Raw genomic sequence first — 20,982 nt, forward strand, 5'->3', positions numbered from 1 at the left:
TAACTTAAAAGTGGCGTTATGGTATCAGAATTACCCAGTACAGGCGCAGGACTAGTCACTCCTTTGGACTGAGTCTCTGCTGGCTTCTCAGGCTCTGTTACAGGCTCTGTAACACTGTCCCCTTCTGTAATGGTCTTCAGGTCCAAGAGCTTAGTTTCCCCAACTTCCGTTTCCACTTCTGTTGTTGTCTGAAGGTCTTCATCTACAGATTTTACTGCTAGGTAACCACAGGAAAAAGCATACTGCATTTCAACATATTAAACTAATCGATTTGCAAAAGGAGAATGAACTGCACTATATGTTTTTCTGGCAGATATTCACAGACCTATCACATAAATTCCTGTTCCTTGTCACAAATGGGCAGAAATTGTACATACAGGAACAGTTTTGCAAAACAAGTGTAAGTCTGTGGTTGCATGAAAGGGTCTGCTTCCCCAAGCTCATCTCCTTTCCCTAGTGCTTTGCTATTCTAGATCTACAAACAGCACTGATAATCACTGCATTAGCCAAGCTGCAAGGCATGAGAACAGTGCTTGCCTACCTAACCACCTACTGCATTGGCAAGCCCAGTAAAAGGTGTGAAAAGCTTACACTCACCACCTTAAATAACTGTTCTGGAAAGGGGCAAGGGTACAGAAAAGCACTTGCCTGTGTTTTCCACATAATGAGTGGAAGTTCATATTTGTCTTACCTGCAGAATTTGAAGTTTTCTTGATTTTACTATCTCCCATCATCACTGACTTCTTAGTCCTTTCTTTTTTACCTACATAAAATATCCAAAACCAAGTATTAGTAGAAACACTTATTACTTAAGTTACTTACAAAGAATATAAAAATACATACAAAACCAGTTTAATCTGCAGCAATTCAACTGATACGACAAAAAAAATTAAAACCCCAAAATCTAAACCGTAAGTTAATTCCAACAAACTACCAAATGAAAGCCATCAAGTAGAGTATCTTTTGTGAATTTGTTCAGGATTCTGGTGAAAACACCTTGCTCCTGCAAAACAGTTTGTGTTCTCTTTTTTTAACTGACAAAACAATTCAGTTTCCACTTGTGAGACAGCTTTGAGGCATGCTGGATGCTCTCACCATGCTGACGATTGACTCAAGACATACATCTTTAAAAAGCACAATTTCCTATAATGTCTGGTCCCTAGTTTGCTCAGAATAACTGCTCATGAAAGCCAATAAAATAAGTAACAAAAAAAAGACACCAGAAGTAAAAGTCATATTATAATACCATCAAATTTTTTGTAAAGTTTCATTGGCTTCTGATGTATTTACTGCAGTTTGTCCTGTTTTCATTGAAATACTAACAAAAAAAAAAAAAGTTCTTCTCTAATAGTATGACATCCAGGTTTTTCCGCCAGACCAAGTTATAGTAATTGAAATCATTTCTGTCTGGATCATTAGAAGACCAGGGCAGAAATTTAGAAGCATTTAGAAAGTTCAAGGAACATAAGACACTGAGAAGCACTAGCACTAATTGTGAAAGAACCTTAAATATGTTACACACTAGGCTTAAAATCAGTTTGAAGAATTACACTTATTTTATGGAGCTCAAAGTGCCACACATCTTCCAACAGATGGGGCAAATGTTTAAAATTTCAGATTATAAGCACAGGTCAAGGTGGGGATTTTTTATTGCTACTTGAGAGCTGTGTTTTGTGGCTTTTTATACAGAAAGATAGACAAGGTTCCATGAAAAAGACGACGTCTGAAAGCGTAAGACCAGACATTTCCTGGGAGCCCTCTGGACTCACTTTCAGTCACTATTATGAAAAGCATTCACATAAAAACAAAGAAAAGGGCACAAAGAGGGAAGGCAACAACAGATGTATCATCAGATAAAAAGTAACCAAAACCTCACCTGTAATGGATTTAGTTGTCTTAGTGATAGTGTTCTGATCTTTTCTATTATGAGGGAGGGGAAAAAAATAAGTCAATTTTAAAGACAAGTAATGAATGTTAAAACAGCTACAAAATCTTAAAAACAGTAAAACACAAGAAACCAAACAGATTGAACCCATCTGGTTTCCAGCCCTTACAGCTAACACTAACGCATGCAATGGCAGCACTTACTTTGTACTTGGTGCAACTTTTTTAATATTCAGAGCCCGTTTTTTTACATTCATTTTGGCCTGAAAGGGACAGAAAGAAAAAAGTTTTGCTGCATCATTTATACTTTATTTACACATGTGTGTGTATGTGTATAGGTACAAAGACATATATATACACATACATACATATTAAAATAGTATTAATAATTATTAATGGTAATTAAGTATATATAAATATAGGTTGTAGCTTTCAATGTTTGTTAAACTGATACTATTCACAAATACCAAATTTAACCAAGGAAAATGGAAAACTAATTAGGAAGTACTTTTGTGTATTTTAGACTGCTGTTTATGAAAAGGAAATTAAAAAGATAGTAAAACTACTAGATCTATTTTTCTAGAGCACACCAGTTTTGGAGTAAAATACTGAGCTACCCATGAAGCGTCATGTTTTTCACCAACAGGCTGCTTACTTGGCCAGGAGAAGCTTTCGGCTTTTCGGCTACACTTATTTTCACCCGTTTCCCGTTTACCAGCACTGGCACAGTTTCACCATATTTCACAGCTGCTATCACAGCTTCTTTGTAGTTCATTTCCAAGAAGGCCTAAAATAAATGGCACTTTCAGGCTTTATTTATATTACAGGCACAAGATGCAATTCACTGCAATTTTTCCTTAAGAAAATCTGCATCACAACAGACCTGCATGCACTTCTCTAAGTTCATGTGGAGTTTAATGAAAATGTCTGGGTTTCAGTATCATACAAAAAACATCCAACTTTCCTCTAACATTTACAACTTAGGTAGCAAGCAGAACTGAATATTTATAAACTTAACATTTCCAGCTATTCCAAGATTACATGTTCAGGAAGCCTTATCCTATGTTCAGCTGAGGATCCAAATACAACGCTTTTTCATTGCTCAACGAATTTTTTTGCATCGTTCTGACAGAAGAAAACCACTCTACAGGAAAACTCACCTCATTTCTAGAGCGAAGTACAATGAGATCACTAACTTTGCCAAAAGGCTGAACAATTTTTTTAATATCTTGATCTGAAAAGCCATCATCCGGTAAATCAGATATTTGAAGGACTGTCCCACAACTCAACAACTGATCTCTCAACAGCTACAAATTGAAAACAAAACAAAAATAAACACTTTCCAAGTCAAGTCCAGTAAAAGGAAGAAAAAAAGGATCTGCAATAAAAATTACTCCAAAATAGACAGACCGCTTACTTCACTGGGGTATTTTTGATGGTTTTTTGCTTTTTTAACACAAGGACCAAGCCACAATTTTGTTGTTCTACTACCCTGTCTCAATCTGCAGTTATTAGAAGACATGTCATGGGATTACCGAGTAACACAACACAGCCCTTCTGTTTATATCAAGTGCTACAGGCCTACATAATTCCAGCTGTCCAGGCTGTATGGGTAAGGAGCTGCACAATTCCACTATTTCCCTTTCCATACTATCTATTAGCTTTCAACAGCACAGGCAACGTTCTCTTTGCTGATCATTTAGAGGCTAGAGACCACTAAGGATGACTGCATCTACCACAGTTAAAAATACAATCTGGTTTATAGGTGGTGTTTCTAAGAGATCCAAAAGGTCAGTGCATTGGACGAAGACAACACTGGCTTAAGATCCTTCTTAAAACATTAAATTTCTCTGCCTCATCTTTTTGCTTGACAGGGCAAAACGAACACTGCCTCCTATCCTTTATTTTTATTTACACAGTAAGCTCCTCCAAACAGATATCCACTCCTGCTTCATACAAACAAGTGCCCAGTAAAACAAAGACCCCAATTTAACAGACATTTCTTTCTGCTGTTGGAAAGCAGTAGAGAGGCTTTGCTTCACATCAGTTAAAAAACCCGTGCTGTGTAAATCATCACTTACTTGCAGCCAGCAAATCTTTGCATCAAAATGGCAGTATCTGTTGCATAGAATCAGCAAACAGAACTGTTAATCTTCCCACAAGTGACCCCCTGAGATGAGATACTACCCAAATTCTTAAAATCACAGAGAAAAACATTAAGAAACTCACCCTATTAGAAGAAGTAGGACGAGGTCCACTGGTTCCTGTGGGTAAGTCTTCCTCATCCTCTTCCATTTCTTTGCCTTGAGATAAATCATCAGTTTCAGGAGATGAAGAACTTGACCCAGGCAAAGAAAGCACGTCTGTCTTTGAAGCCTTTGGAGAAACTCCTGTTTTCAATGCTTTCTTCATATTTCCAGGCATCTTCCCTAGGAGTCCATGAGAGGGTGGTGATTTTCCCAATCCCGAAGATCCTTGCCCAGCTGCTTGAAGTGACTTATGTTTATTGAACTCTGCTACAAAGCCAGGTCCCAAACTTTTCACTACTGCCTCCAGAGCTGCCTTTCTGTCTGAGAGTGGACAGGAATACAAACTGAGGTCTGTTTGTTTGTTTTTAAAAGAAAATTTACATACATTGCTGTTTGGTTTTCTACAGTTTCAGTTTCACCACCCACTCCTGATTTAATCTTGAGCCCTGGTGAAGTTAAAAAAGCCTTAATCACACTTTAGCAGATATGGCCTATAAATAACAATTAAAATAAACCTCTGTACCATTTTCACTGTGCTGTTTCAAACTTGACAATGTGACACTGGGGATGATATCTACAAAAATTCTAACAGCTAGAGCAAAAGAATGATTGTTTAATTTTTTATGTCAGGGAATGTAAGAAAAGACGTTTTCAAGACCTGGATCCTCCTCTCACATACTGACACACAGCAGTACTTACTATCTTGATGCCTTCTACCTAATTTCTGTATCCCTCTGTCTTGCTCTTTGTCATACAGACTGTTGTTTTAAATTATTCTTTAATGATCTGACACATTTATTTCCTGTATGCTTTCTTTCTGTGGAAAATTTATATTTTTGTTATTAATTGCTCCTTCCCCTTATTCTTCTACATTACAGTGGTTTGCATTTTACCCTGAAGATCTCTTTGAACCTGCCTGTCCCTTCACAACTTGTCACCTAGACTTCCTCCCCAAAAGAGCTCAGTACCTCTTAATTTTCTGAAAGCATACAAACAACATAGCCACAGTACACACATCAAAGAAAAAAATCAACCTTTTAAAATTCCTCTATTTTTTTCTCTTCAGAATTTAAAAAGAAACAAAAACTCCAAACGAACTGGTATTTCAGCCAGAGACTGAGCTCAAAATGAACTACGTGGAACTGTCAGAGCTTATTTAAAAAGTCCTAGAAGCGCAAACTGCAAGAAGTAAGCTGAAGGGAGAGTCACAAAACAGTGCAACGACCTCAACTGTTAGAATGTTTCATTGAAAGCCTTTCAGGCACCAGGCTCTCATCTCAACAAAACTATTGCAGAACACTGTGCTCCTTGTCAATTGCACCTCCATGCAACGCAGGTTTTGAGCATTCCATTTTCCTCTCCTCATCCACACTGCCTTTGCAGAACTACCTTTTTGATGCTGAAGGAAGAAGAGCCTTCCTTTGTTTTTAATTCTTGACTGTCCTTACTGGCTTAAACACTGAGCACACCTGGAACAGACACTTGGTTCAGCAGTTATTTGAGGCAATTAAACAATTCCTGACACTAGGTAAGAAGACATCAGACCTTTCAGAATGCCCATTTTCTTGTAAGCATACTTCTAACAAAGCAACAGCAAAGGTTGGTTTTAAAAACAGAATTTTCCTATGAAAAACACCTAGGTGACTGCCTGGACAGATAAACCTCTTTAAATGAACTCAGTTTTCCAGAAATTAAAGGAAGTTTCAATTTGGCAGCTTGTATCCACCCTTACCTTGAGATCGGGTTGACCTCCTTGATGACCAATCATTACTGGAAGATCTCTGAGGCCGTGGACTAGTTCTTAGTGGATTTCTTGATCGCTGCGGTGACCTTGACCTGTGTCTGGGGCTAAGTCGACGCATCTGCCGCGGGCTTCGACTTCTTGGCCTCGTTGGCCTGAAGCGGCCAGGGCTCCTGGATCTTGATCGTGATCGGCGAAGAACATAGCTGGAGCCTGTGACCCTCGAACGTCTAGGACTGGGACTGGCAGAGTTGGAACGACGCTTTGGGGTCTGGTTTTCTTTTCTGTCACCAGCATTTCTAATGGAATAAAGGCATAGAACAAGTTTTGACAAGGCAGCAAAGAATCATTAACCCGAGTCTGTTGAAACAGACTTTCTGCAAAAAAGAACCAACACTGACAAAAGGTTAGAGTCTAATTTGTTAACAAACAGACAGATAACATGTTTGCCATGTGAATTTAGGACAGGTAGACAGAACTGAAAAGAAGCAAGTAGGAGAGAACAACCTGCATGAAACAACAGAAAGCTGCAAAGAAAACTCTGAAGTTATAACTGCAGGGCTATGAAAAAATAACAGGAAAAGGATACATGACTAAGTAATGAATATAAGATACTTTCCTTGCTTTTCCCAAATTTAGTTTGGAAGTAAGCAACCTTGAGACATTGTGTCTAAAAGATTGACTGAGGCTGAAAGAGGAATGTGAAAGCACTGCATAAACATACATCCACTGCATACTTATGCTACCTAGAAGTGGCAAAATGATGAAGAACGTGGAAAGAAGTAACAGTGAAGAGGCCCATGAGAGAAATAGTCCCTCTTAGAGACACAAAAAGTAGTCAGGCATAGGAAAACCCTGACAGGAAAGATCACAGGAGTAAAAGGGAAAACTTGGAAAATGCATAAGAGTATATGCTTAAATATCCCAAATATTTTTTATGAACTTGTCAGATGGCAGGCCGGTGTGTTACAGCCAAGCACTTGTCTGATTTTTCAGCCCGCACTGAATTCTTTGATGCTGAAAAGGCACTGCACCAGCACTCAAACCCAGGTACAGCAAACAAGGCACCTTTGAGATCTGAAACTGGAAGAAGCGATGTAGCATGTCCTTTGACTCGACACAGAAAGCAGCATCTCACTAGCCATTACATCGTAGCAAAACTAACAGAAACACAGTTGCATTTACATCCAGTACAACTAGACTTACTGGGAAGATTGTATGCCGGACAACTAAAACAGATTTCTCTTAACACAACATGGAAGAGGCGTTTACATTTCAACTGAAAACAGCATTAACCACCACAGGCTTGTAACAGCAAATCTCAGTTTGGTAATCTAGAGCATCAGCACTTAATGAATCACCACATCGAGCCCTATTATTACTGTTTAAGACTTTGAATAGACAAAGTTCCTCTGAGATGAAACCGCTTAAGGAGAAAGGACCAATGACTGACAGACAGGAGAAGGGGATGAGAAGCAAAACTACCTTTTTGGCCAGCAGGTAGATAAGGACAGCTGAAAACCCCTCAGTTCTCCTAAATGATGTTCCAACCCACCTCGCATACCGATATCTCACAGTGTTACTTAATTAGCAAGTTTCAGACATAATTAAAAATCCTATAAACCCCATTATTCCTGTGCCCAGTGAAGACCATTTGAATATATTAAAAACCAGCACAATTTATAAAAGCAGAGAGGGCAAACCAGAGGGGCAACAGTACATCACAAGCTCATCGACCTTGCCCCAAGGCTGCACCCAGCAGCTCTGCACATCTGTGATCACTGAAAGCCTACAGCTGTATCCTAACTTTCACAGCTGAAGACATGCTGTCATCAGGAAGGATTTAAGAAAGCACCACCCTAAAAAACAACTCCTGCCCCACCTGCAAGTACGCACTCTCACTCATAAAAACTCCTATTAAACACTTCTCCAATTTATTAAGGTCCTCCAGCTGTAAGCAGTTTCCTTTGCAAGGGTTGTATGTAACATCAGCAGCACTGGACAGCAATTTCAATTTGAGGTTTTAAAATATAATTATTCTCCTCATGAAAGTTTCAAAAGTTTGCTTTCTCTCTTCAAAGTTTCATTTCTCTTTGTTTGTAACATGGTGAGACCTCAGATGCACTCTGCAAATTAACCTGACCTACATAATCAGCTTTGTAACATTTTTAACTGAATAGTTAGCTTCCCAGGAAGAATGTCAAACTAATTAACGTACTCACAGGAAAATCTAGCAAAAATTAAAGCTCTATTTGTACGCAAGATATGTACAAATACTAAACTAGGAAAATAACCCAATCTTGCTGAGCTTCAAGTAGAATTAGTTCACAGGGTGTGTTTTTAAAAGAAATTAATAGTAAACCGCATAATTTTAAAGGACAGAAGAGACATGAGTTCATGAATTCCAGTGGTTTTTTTTACTTGTGATCACATAGCTCCCCAGGGGATGTAGGGACTGAACAGCATGAGAAATAAGAGCTAACGCTAGCATGCCTATTGTCAAATAGGTTTCAAGTTGCAAAGAGTGGCTTAAGTGGAAAAAAGATTCTAAAAGTCAGAAATCACTCATGCAGGTTAATCAGTGACCCAACACTGGTCAGTCTCACTCGGTTAGTATTATATCACATCCAATAACTTACCACTAACTCAAGCACGGTTAGAAGGAAGGTTCAAGATGAGGCTGCTGACTGTATCAATCTTCAGACAGTTCTACAACGTTTACTCTCATCATTGTGAAAGAGTTTTAGATACTACACCACTTACACTATTAAACGAACTTAAGACAAAAGCATCCCACACCATTTCATAACACAAACATGACACCACTAACAAAGCCTGCCAGTGAGCAAAACAGGAAAATAGCAGCATTTAACCACCACAGGCTTGTAACAGCAACAAATTAAAAACAACCTGTAATCAAGAAGCAGTTACCTCTTTGAGGAATGAGACTCAGGGTTCCAATCAGGGTATCTGTTAAATGTTAAAAAATAGAACATCAGTGAAAAAGCCACGTTTGCCATCTGAACGCAAGTTTTGCTTACATGCAGTAGCTTTTACAGAGAAACGTTCCTGCTCCTTCAGAAGCACCCAGTGTTGGTTCATCCTTTACCCTGATGGTCTAAAGCCAATGTAGCATAGCACTCAGATACTCATTAAGGAAATGTGACAGTTTCACAGACCACGTGCATGCACAGACAACACTTTTTACACCAAGTGAACTTTTTAAACAGATTCCTTACTGTTGACGTAACTGGCGGCAGCTTTCAATGTGAGAAGGAGTGTTCTGATGCAGAATCCAGTCCTAATTGAAAAAAAGACATCCAGAGAAGTTTGATTAAAGTGTAAAATGTTAGCATTTGACCACAATTTCTACTGCTGTCATATTTTACCCTCCATAAAATTTAACCTAACAAATGATTTTAAGCCAAATTCCTCACCTAGGTTTTTACTCTTTACACAAAAGACTAAAATACTTACTGATTACAAAAGGCTTTTAAAGAACACAAAGGAATCTAAGTGGAAGATGAACAAAAGGCATTGTATTAAATGAATCTGTTACTTCCAGCAACACACAGGATTGTTGTCACTGCACTCTAATGCAAAAGCTCGATCCAATAGCCGGCTATATTAAAAGAAAGAAAACTATTAGCAGTCTTCACAGACTGTCAGGCTGATGAACACATACACAGCAAATTAAGCTGAACACATCAGAGAACTGACACAATGTGGCAACGAACTCAAATACCATTTCTAGAGGGGCCTGACTTTGCATGCCTTAAGCTCAAAAGCATTCGCTCATAATAATGTTACAACTAAAGGTCAGCCAAAACGATGAAAATTTTCACACCCGCGCTGGTTTTTTTTAAGATTATAATTACTTAAAAAAAGTTTTGCTTGCGAATAACTGATGGGTGAAGCATGAGACAAATCCAGAAGTATAATGCAAGCCCTCAATCCTGAAAAATACTTCAACATGGTTTTAACTGTAAACACAGAATCAGCCCCCAGCACGGGAAACCGAACCTACTGTGAAAGCAACTGCTGTAGTCAGTTTGCAGCGGAGAAGAGGTATCGCAGGGTGCTAAACTGTAAGGTATAGTATGTCATCAGTGATAATTACTAAGCATCCTTAAAAAAACCAACTTCTAGCTGCTTTAACAATTTAAAACAGGTAATAATGGCTGAATAACGCAACTGACAGGCAAGGCTTCATAAAAGAATTTGCAGTTGTGAAATGATGTATCGCTTTTTCTAAGTGCATGCTGGTTTATAACACAAAAGATTATAAAATGCGTAGTTGGCAGTATCAAACTCTCTTGTTCATTGACAGAAGTGCTGAACACACTGGTTAAAAGAAAAGCTCATGATGGTTTACTCAAAGCCTATGAGGTGGAAGAATTAATGTGACCAGGGCACAGTTTTGTGCATTTTGACAGCAGAGAATGTGGTGAAAACAGCCGTTCCTTGCACTTACATGATCCGATCAGCCTATCAACACTCAAATGGGCTACAAGACAACTACCCAAACTATTTATACTCCATGTACAAAAAAACATGGGGTTTAAAGAAATTAAAATACATTTTAAGCACCACACTTATTATAATTTCCTGAAGAAACAGATATACTAGTTAATGTCAGAAAGGCACTGAAAGATTTTACTAGCCATGTTCATAAAATTCTGTTCATTCTAGCTCTTCAAATAAAGTCAGAACAATATTACTTGGAAGACGCTTTCCACTAGTCTCACTAGTCAAACCAAAACACGTTAAGAGTTGAACAGACTGATAAAACAACTTGCAGCTGTAGATCTGCGCACACAGTGAATATACAGCATGCATACACGTCAAGAGCAAGCAGTTCATCGTTACATGCTATTTTCCCTAATAACAAGCCATTATTAAGCAATCCTGTTCTTAAGAATGCTATTTTTCTGGAGTCTTGAAGTTTGACAGGAAAAAGAAAGACTATTACTCAAGGGCTAAAACAAATTAGCTTGTGGAAATGAAAGGAAATTGGGCTTCAAGCATCCCACTTCCGTGGTCCCAAACGAAGAAAGCGCGCACAGTGCCTGCGAGGGCCGAGGTTTTTTTGCTTCCAAGTGTCTTTAGCTACCGGTCCAACGAGCATTAACAAGACTGGCAAGCCTACAAAGGGTAAGTCTCCTCCCTACAAACCCCACATTCTTCTCTTCTCAAGTCTTCATTATGCCAATGCCCTCTTGCATTTCATAGAATTACAGGGTCTTGATTTATTGCATATTCCTCCTCTTTGATTAATTCCTTGCCCTTCTCGGTCTGCAAAAATATTCCCGCTCCCTCTGGCAAGTCCTGTCCCCAAAGACCGATTCCTTCCCTAAAACAACTGCATCCCTTCCCAACACAATCGGCTCCAGAGAGGTCCTGAAGCAGAAGCCGACAAAGCACAGTGTCTCCAGCCTCCAACTTCACCCTCTCTGACAATAACGCAAGGGATAGTACCTGCACTTGTTGTGCTGCTTTCACAGCAAGGCATTGCATAGAAAACTAGGAGTAAAATGGACCAGACCCCATTTTGTGCCCTTACTTCAGCAAAGGAATCATAAGTGCAATTCTCTGTGGAAAACCTTGAGTCCCCATGACTTCAACAACGTAAAGACCATGAAGACATCACCCTCACTAGAAAAGAAAAATTGTAACATATGCAAATACGATCCCTCGTGCTTGCAATATTGCAATCCGCTTTGCTCAAAAAGTGACCTATGTTTGAAGACTGAGAAATGACTTATTATTCCAATTATACCACAATTCAGGTGAAAATGAAGCTGCTCTGTGAAGCATTCACAAAAGGTTTCAATATATTGGGGGTTTTGTAAATATATTTGAAAGAAGACAACACCGAGGCGCGGTTTCACCTAAACTATGGGCAGAATGGGTACTCTCCCCTAAAAAAAATTGCAGGACACAAATGCATAAATTTTTGAGAATACCTTCTGCATCAACAAGCCAGCTCAGCATCAATTAATTTTTCAAATTAAATTTTTAATGCTCAAAAAGCCCACCTTTCTGGAGTATACCTTTCTTATAACGCAGTATTGTGTGCAGCCATCTCTGACAAAACTACAGAAACCTTCCTACACAAGATAAAAATAAGACAAAACTTTCACATTTCTGATGCTGCTCAACAACAACTAACTTTCAGTCCACGACAATCATAGTTTACCCACAAACCCACAATATTTCAGAGAACTAAGTAGTCTGGCTAGAGAGGCTGATACCTGTCCTGAAGGACCATGGATAGCCAAGTCCAAAGTTGCACTGTTGATTCAAAAAAAGGACTTCGCCCAGTTCAAACCGAACACACACTCAGCACAACACAAGGCTCAACCGGAGGTGGCTGAAGGCATCGTCAAATAACTGAGGCCCCTGCCACTTATTGCTAAGGATCCAGCAGGCCATTTTTAGAGGAAAAGAAATGCTAAACAAGAGTTATATCCAAAATCCATTGCATGCAACAGCTGAGCATTCTTCACATCCAACCCCAGCTGCAAGAAGCGTATTACACAGCCACTGACCTGCCATGTATCACTACACATGAGGATTATCCATATGCCTTACAAAAAAGTTTCAAAGCTTAAGGAGAATATATTTTTCATGGACAGATCTACAATAGCTATGCCATGGAGGTGGAGATAACTTTTGACTTTTGAATAGTATAAGCAAAAAAAACCCAACACCTTCAAATACATGTAAGTAGTTCTGTAGAAGAGATGCTCAGGATTCTTTTCAGATTACAAAAGAGCTAGAAAATACATTTACTTACTTAGCTGTATGACACTCAAAACTCAAAGCACAGAACTCTATTTTGGTACTGTGCAGACATCTCAAGACCATTTTCAGCTTTGATTTCATCAGACCTCTTTAAATTAGATACTTAAAAAGAAAGACCTGCAGGGAGAACAGATCAGGTGCTTTGGACAACAGAAGCGTTTTCACTCCAAGCCAGTGTTTCACAATGTTTCTGGGAAAGCCAAGCTGGAAGAACAAGGGGGATACAGTTCAGATGATGCAAACTCAAAGTTTTAGCCACTAACAGTCACTGTAGCTTCAGCAGCAGACTGACCCTCAAAAGCAGGACTTGGGTCTCACACCCAGCTGCAATCCTGTCACTTGAACAAACCAACAGCAGCTAACACACTTAAATTCCCTTCCAAGAGGTAATGCAGCCTCTGCTTCAACCTTGGCAAGAAAATGAATCCTAGATGAGTCTGTACATCAGTACAAGACTGGATTAAAAGAACCTACAAAAAAAGAAAGCTCATCACCATGAATACTCTGAACTTTGAAACCATCATTTTAACATCATTGAAACTTTGTTTTTCAGATATCCAGTACCTTCAAGCATTGGAGAAAGAGGTTTTCCTCATTTGCTATCTTGCATCATCTTCACCCATTCCTGTTTCGTGTTACCCACTCCGCCTACTTTCTTTCCAATTCGCCACATTACAAAAACATGTTTATAACACAGCATTCTTAAAATGCTTGTTACAACTTCACAGAATCACAGTATGGCCTGGGTTAGAGGGGACTTTAAAGTCCACCCAGTTCCAGCCCCTGCCACAGGCAGGGACACCTTCCACCAACCCAAGTTGCTCCAAGCCCCATCCAGCCTGGCCTGGGACACTGCCAGGGATGGGGCATCCACAGCTGCTCTGGGTAGCCTGTGCCAGCACCTTGCCACACTCATGGTAAAGTATTGCCTCCTAATATCTAATCTAATTTACTCTCTTTCAGCTTAAAGCCATTCCCCCTTGTCCTAGTGCTCCAGGCTCATGTAAAAAGTCCCTCTCCAGCTTTCTTGTTGGCCTCTTTAGGTACTGGAAGGTCCTCTAAGGTCTCCCCGCAGCCTCTTCTTCTCCAGGCTGAACAACCCCAACTCTCCCAGCCCATCCCCACACACACAGCAGAGCTGCTCCAGCCTCCGACCATCTTCACGGCCTCCTCTGGATGTACTCCAACAGGTCCTTGGCCTTCTTACGCTGGGGGCCCCAGAGCTGGAGGCCCCAGAGCTGGAGGCAGCGCTGCAGGGGGGTCTCACAAGAGCAGAAGGCAGAGCCCTGTCCCTCACTCTGCTGGCCACGCTGCATGTGATGCAGCCAAGGATTCAGTTGGCTTTCTGGACTGGAAACACACATTGCCAGGTCATGTTGAGCTTCTCATCAACCAAAACCCCTAAGTCCTTCACCTTGGGGCTGCTCTCAGTCTGTTCTCTGCCCAGCCTGTATCCATGCTTGGGATTGCCCTGACCCAGGTGCAGGACCTTACACTCAGTCTTGCTGAACTTCATGAGGTTTGCATGGGCCCACTTCTCAAGCCAGTCAAGGTTCCTCTGGATGGCATCCCTTCCCTCCAGCGTGTCAACTGCAACAACAGCTTAGCACTGTTGGCAGACTTGCTGAGGATGCACTCAATCCCAGTGTCCATGTTGCCGACAAAGATGTTAAACCGTGGCAGTTCCATTACTGACCACTGAGGAACACCACTCGCCACTAGTCTGTGCTTGGACATCGAGCTGTTGACCACAACTCTCGAGTACGGCTGTCCAGCCAATTCCTCATCCACCCAGTGGTCCATCCATCAAATCCACATCTCTCCAGTTTGAAGACAATGGTGTCACGCGAAATGACATCAAATGCTTTGCACAAGTCTTTGGTACTATGCACCAGAAATCACATCTAATCACGATGACCTAAAACTAGCTCCAAAGTTCCAATTCACCTACAGGTGAGCTGCAGAGACCAAAGGTCCACCTAGCTTACCTAGCACCTCTACTCCCATGGCACGCAACAGGGGCTGGCTAGGGAAGTGTGTTAGGAAATTTCCCCAGCATACACCTCCAGCCATCCGCTCATCCAGGACTTCTTGTGCCATCAGAGGGTCTCTGCGTAACCTCAGAAGGCTTTTCTTCCCAGAACTTCTTATTTTTCAACTAAGTTTTCACAACATTGTGGCAAACAGTATCTATGCTCTGTGTGAAACAACCACTTCCTAGTACAAGTCATACCACACATGATTATCAATTTCCCCTATGCCAGTGCCCCATCACTTCTTGTTCAGTTTGAAGATGCTGTTTCATATGCTTCCTCCTCTGTAACACTCAGACAAAAAACTGAATGTCTAGGTAGTCTTTAACAATGCAACTGAGACAAAGACAACTTTTATTTGTAATGCCAAACCGTAAAGCTGGAAGTAAGGCAAATTCTTCAGAATTCACAAATACACAAGACTAATCATTTCTTGAACACACTTTTATTTTTTGCAGCAAGAAAAAAAACCACAACCCTAACTATTATGGTTATTTTGCAACGCTGTTGTCTAAACACAGCTTGCCGTGTGAGGTCTCAAAACAGTCTGAACTGCCTACGCAGCAGCAAATGTACATAAAGAAAAAAACCCATAAAGTTAATATGCCAAAGCTAGAAGCAGCCATGACAGACAGAAAAGGCTGCATAGCTGCAGGCAGATCAGGATGTCTAGAGAACACCTGCTATGCTGTAGTGCTATTAGGACAAGAAGTTACAACCCTTAATCTCCCCAGAAAACTTCATAGCTAATTTGTCAAGAAGTATTTTTAGTAATAACGTTTGCTTCATTTCAGAAAGCACCAGTAAGCAAGCTACTGAATAATTCACTGAATAATTCACATTTAAACAGATTACACTTTTCCAAAGTGCTTCATCCATTTATCAACACAAACCCAAATATGTTGCCCTGTTCCATTTTACATTTTAAATCAAACTTCCCTTTAAGTTTTCAAGCCTGCCCAAGCAGCTGCACTTCTCCCTGGCCTTCAGTGCTTCTGGTGTGTAAGTACTTGAAAATGTATTTTTACTCTGAAGCCCCTAATGCAGCTGTCACAGTCTTAACTATTAATTCAGCTTTTTTAATACATAGCACAAATAGGGCCTAGCAATCTTGCATGATTTTGCCAAATTGCAAAAGAGCACCTCCCCACAGGTGTTTCTTTTTCCATTTGTTGAAGACTATTTAAAATTTAAACACATGTAAATAATAACTAATTATACAATTTTCAAGATTTCGTTCTCCTGTATTTTTGATATATCAATCCTAGGTCTTGGCTTTCAGAACGTTTTTCTCTCTCCCAGTATCCACCAGATCCTTTTCTTCCTGCAAGAGCTGAAACTGTTACTTGCTTCATAGCTGAAAGCTCAGTCAGATGAATGAGAGCATTTTGTGTGTCCCTCAGAGCTAGTTTTCAGTCTCTGGAACAGTCAATGTCACATAGACCACACTTGGAAGATTAAATTTTTGCAGATAAATAGGCTGCTTTGTTTTAATGCAGACTTTGCAGGAGGGGGGCTGAATGCATGAACATCTCATCTACCACAATTTTTGCACACATTTTAGTCACCCAGATGATGTTAGTATTTTACTCCACTGATAAAGGGTTTGTTTTGTCATTTGAGACTCGCTGTAGAGGACATAAATAGTTTTTAATATTTTTAAAAATGGGAGAAAAAAAAAAAATCAATGTGTGTGGCAACTTTGAAATGCAACTTTGAAATGCAACTTAGAACAGAACACACTGTGCAGCAGTTGCAATAATTTACCAGCACCATTTCTAGCACTTTGAAATTTGCACGTAAGCACTCAAACTGATGAACAGCATCACAATTCATTTAATGCACAGTAAAAAATTAGTTCATAAAACAGTGCAGCAGGTAAGATGCCGAGTACAAGTTTATGCAATAATCTTTGAAAGACACTCACCTTCATATGAGTGCATTCAATGTTACACAGAGAACACATATGTGGAAATATTCTTGGAGATGTAGCATAGTAGTCATTCATCATTGACGGAGTGGGCAATCTTTTTATCTTCTGGGCATCAGACTGGGGAAACACTGGAAGCCACGATGCTTTCACAATACCAAAAGGAGATTTAATTGGGCCCTCAGCCTGTGTCTGGAAGGGCTTCTGTCCTGCTCCTGAGCTGCTCTGGGCATTAGACTGGCTTGTCCCAGATTCGTGCTGAATTCTTTCGTGCTGGCTCATAGCTGCAAGAATTTCAGCTGAAAAGGGTGGCTGGGTCATCGGTGGCATTACGTGCTGGGTCATAGACGGTTGGACAAGAGGCGGTATGACAGGTGGCATCATGGGCTGGGCCAAGGGTGGCATTATAGGTGGCATCATAGGTGGCATGACAGGCGGTATTGCAGGCTGGGATACGGGTTTCACCACGGGGAGTCCAGGGGGTGTTGCACACAATGCAGACACCTTTCCTGTAGTCTCAGCTGGAAAGAATGATCGAGTATTTGAGGAGTCATTCTGGAACCCCGTTGGTTTTATTAACTCTTCAACTGGAAACACCGGATTACACGTCACACTGGATGGTGGGACACCCATCGACATATTCTGTTCTCGTTGGAAGTCTTCTCTATTCTCTCCACTTGATGCTTCAGGATTATAGACGCGTGCTTCAAGAGGATCTTCAGTTAACACTTCAGGATTATAAGCATGCACTTCAAGGGGATCCTCAGTGTAACCGTATTTGCTCGCATGCCCATAATCAATCACTTTACTCTTGACTGCTGCGCCACCACTTGTACCACCAATCGTTTCTTCTCCTCGGCTCTGAGTATGCAAACCAGACAAAGAATGACCCATCTTACGCATCCGTATTTCTCTCAAGATTAGCGGCATGTTTTCAGGCGTTAACTGATCATCTGGATAGCGACTGAGTTCCTCCAAATCTTCATTAGACAGCCCAAAACTCGCTAAAATGCTGGAAGCACTTTCTGGCGTGTAGCGGTTCTGGGCATTTGAATTCTGCTCTGCGATCCGCGCTGAGGCAGGTGGCTTTTGCCCAGTTGTCCCAGCCGAGCACGGGCTATTATCCCAGCAACTTGTGCGAGGCTCTCCCTTCTGCTCCTGGTGTAGGTTCGTCTTCTCTTTTACCTTCCTCGGATCAGCCCTGTGCAGAGTTACCCGAACGTTTATCCTCTGCGAACCCGTCCACTGAAACGTTTCCTGGCCCGAAAATCTTTGTGATATCCCTTGAGGTGTTCCAGGAGCAGGCTTTCTCTGAAGACCTGCCGCACCTCCTCCCCTAAAGGAGCCTGGAGGCTTTGTGCCGGATGGATTAGGTCCTCTCGGCCTCTGAGGTAAAGTTCCTCTAGGACTAAACATTGCGCTTTTCAGAAATGCCTGATTTAACCAAGCATAAGGAGGTGCAGAACGGTTGGTAGCAACTGAGGTCAATTGCTGAAGAGCCAACTGTGTCTTAATTTGTGCAAGCTGTAAAGGAGGAGGGCCCAACAGAAGTGGGCTTGCAATGCCAAGGTTCAAGGAATTCACAAGTGGTGCGAAACTTTCCAAGAATAACACAAAGCTGAAAGTTAAAAGACAAGTATTAGATTATTTTATCTTTTCGCCTACTTTATGCAGTGGATTCTATAACCGGTGACAAAAACAACCGAAGTCACAAAACAGCATTTTAGTAACAGTTTAAATGGTACTTTTGCACTCAAAATTCTGTCAAACATTAACATTTTCTTTCACCGCATAAAATCTTAATATGCAGTGAAAAGACAACAGACAGTTACGTAAACAAGCTTTGCCCAACAAGTTCAGTGTCACAGATCACATACCTAGTGTTGACACTCTTTCAACAGCATTTGCTGAAACTTGGTGTTTCAGTTCTTGATGACAACATCGTTTGGATTTATTTACAATTACAGCTATTTTACGAGCAATAAGCCAAAGTATTAAAACCTTCTCCAACTGTTTATGAGGTATGAATGGTAAGTGAAACCATCATGTAGAGAATTCAAAACAGTTACAACTTGGATGTCAAGCCACTGTGGAATTGATCTGAAGACAGCAGAGGAGTTTTCAGGAGGGACACTCCCATGACCACTCTCATGGGTAAACTACTATAGCCCGAAAGTATTCAAAGGGTGTGACAACATTTGAATTCCATGGCTAGAAAATTTCCATTTCCCAGATGTTAAAGGCAAGATCTTATATTGAAACAACTAACAGAAAGGTATAAAATCATATAGAGACTGAAACCATCCACATACAAGCATAAAAAAAGCACAATGGCAATGGAAACCGCTCTTTTCTTTCAGATGAAACCACTGAGAAGTCAGACCTGGAAGGCAGTAAAAGAATGTACAAATACAGGCAGAATAAGACAAAGTGATGCTCACACTAACAAAAAAATGAAATACCACAGAGTTTTGGAAATGCGTTCTTGCAGCATACTCAGAGCAAGGTGCCTCATCTACCCATGCTCCAAACCTGTGGCATCGGCACAGTCAGAAGGATCCCAAGTCCTAATTCCACCCCTCATCACTCTGCTGTCTCCCAAACCCAGATAACCTGCTGTTTCCATGCTTCTTGCAGCAATACATTAGGTTTGAATGAGCTTTACTAGTAGGTTTTCACCAAGCCTAACTATAATAGGACTTGCAGACACCCCTAGTTTCTGAACTTGCATGCTATACTTCTGCAGTGTTGAGGTTCTTGTCTCACCAACACCAATTCCATCACAGGTTTTGTCTGCAAATCTCACTTGACTCCAAACAAAAGTTTTTCAAGTAAATGTAGGTGCCTCTCTCATGTCTGTAATCTATAAGGACTGAAGTTCTGAAGCTTGAGGACCACAAGTCAAAAATAAAATTACATGCAGCTACAACTTGAGAGAGGTGAGCCACATACAAGCTGCAGGAGACTCAGATTTTACAGCTGAACTCCTCTAACTTGTTACTATCTGCATGTTAACCATTCTGAGTTTTATTAGCAATTATTTAACTAAGTACAAACTGAAGGCAGGCCAAGCAGAAACAGTAGCTTCAGAAACATTAATCATATTCTCCTCTCCATTACAAAAACAGAGGAAGCTATAATAAAGAAAAGATTCCTACCAGACAACAATCCCAAAACTCTGGCCTCTTATCCAGGACTCCTTACCCAATACCCCTCCTCCCTCAACAAATTCAATCATATTTAAATGGTAACTGCATGATAGGCCAAGTTTGTTCAAGACAGTTTCAAAACAGACTATTAAGCAAACACGCACAAAGTAATCTCTTGCCTTTCAGTTGTGCGGTCCTCTGGAACTCGCATCACTGCAGGGCAAAAAAAACCCCTGTCAGCCCACTAATTTGCAAAGCAGCTGGAGAGAGAACTATACCAAAGCCACCCATAACAAGCATGAATACATTAGTAAAGCACATTTTAAAATAAACATGCTGGTTTTCATGGTTTAACCCTGGCCAGCAACCGAGCCCCACAGAGCTGCTCACTCCCTCCCCCCCCCATGGGATGGGGAAGGGTGAAAATGAGCAAACTTGTGGAATTGAGATAAAGACAGTTTATTAGGGACAGAAAAGGAAGAAAATAGTAACAACATTGATAAAAGAATTAGAATATACAAAGCAAGTGATGCACAATGCAATCGCTCACCACCAACTGACCGATGCCCAGCCAGTCACCAAGCAGCAGCCCCTGGCCAGCTTTACCCCCAGTTTATATACTGGGCATGATGTTCTACAGCATGGAATACCCAGCTTTGGCCAGTTTGGGTCAGCTGTCCTGACCCAGCTTCTTGTGCCCCCAGCTCTCTTGCTGGCAGGTTTCCAGAAGCTGAAAAGCCCTTGACTTCATATAAACACTACTTAGCAACAACTAAAAACAGTAGTGTGTCATCAACATTATTCTCCTAAATCCAAAACACAGAATTGTACCAGCTACTAGGAAGAAAATTAACTCTATCCCAGCCAAAACCAGGACATTGGTTTGCAAACTGAACCTTAATTCAGTGGATGACGAATCTTCCAAGGGATCTGTTCAGAAGCAAACCACAACTTCACAAGGTAGAATTTTTACCTAGATTTCCAGGCAGCGGAGACCACTCAAGTCACCAGCGTGCTGTGATCAGGTACACTCCCACCCCAGGATCCTGAACCACTGCCACAAGTCATATGCCTCTACAAACCTCTTGTCAGAGTTTGCACACTGTCAGCCTAGTCAGGAGATGGTGATCTGGGAATCGGCAGACAGAAAAAGCCAGCCAAAACATTGCCTGGTCAGGTCAGTACCAGA

The 20,982-nt window shown here is 40.9% G+C and overlaps 1 protein-coding gene across 1 annotated transcript in view; it reads right to left on the reverse strand.

The window, feature by feature from the left end:
- ZNF638 (zinc finger protein 638) overlaps window positions 1-18,163 on the reverse strand; it is a 42,762-nt gene extending 24,599 nt beyond the window's left edge. The window contains 11 exon segments of the mRNA XM_037388485.1: window positions 35-217; window positions 692-763; window positions 1,877-1,920; window positions 2,089-2,147; window positions 2,540-2,671; window positions 3,045-3,191; window positions 4,114-4,313; window positions 5,866-6,173; window positions 8,806-8,844; window positions 9,114-9,175; window positions 16,642-18,163. Of these exon segments, the coding sequence (XP_037244382.1) occupies window positions 35-217; window positions 692-763; window positions 1,877-1,920; window positions 2,089-2,147; window positions 2,540-2,671; window positions 3,045-3,191; window positions 4,114-4,313; window positions 5,866-6,173; window positions 8,806-8,844; window positions 9,114-9,175; window positions 16,642-18,060 (2,665 nt within the window). The 5' untranslated portion in view covers window positions 18,061-18,163.
- Between the last annotated feature and the right edge of the window lie 2,819 nt (window positions 18,164-20,982).

Source organism: Falco rusticolus, chromosome 1 (genome assembly GCF_015220075.1).
Source record: "Falco rusticolus isolate bFalRus1 chromosome 1, bFalRus1.pri, whole genome shotgun sequence".
Lineage (NCBI taxonomy): Eukaryota > Metazoa > Chordata > Aves > Falconiformes > Falconidae > Falco > Falco rusticolus.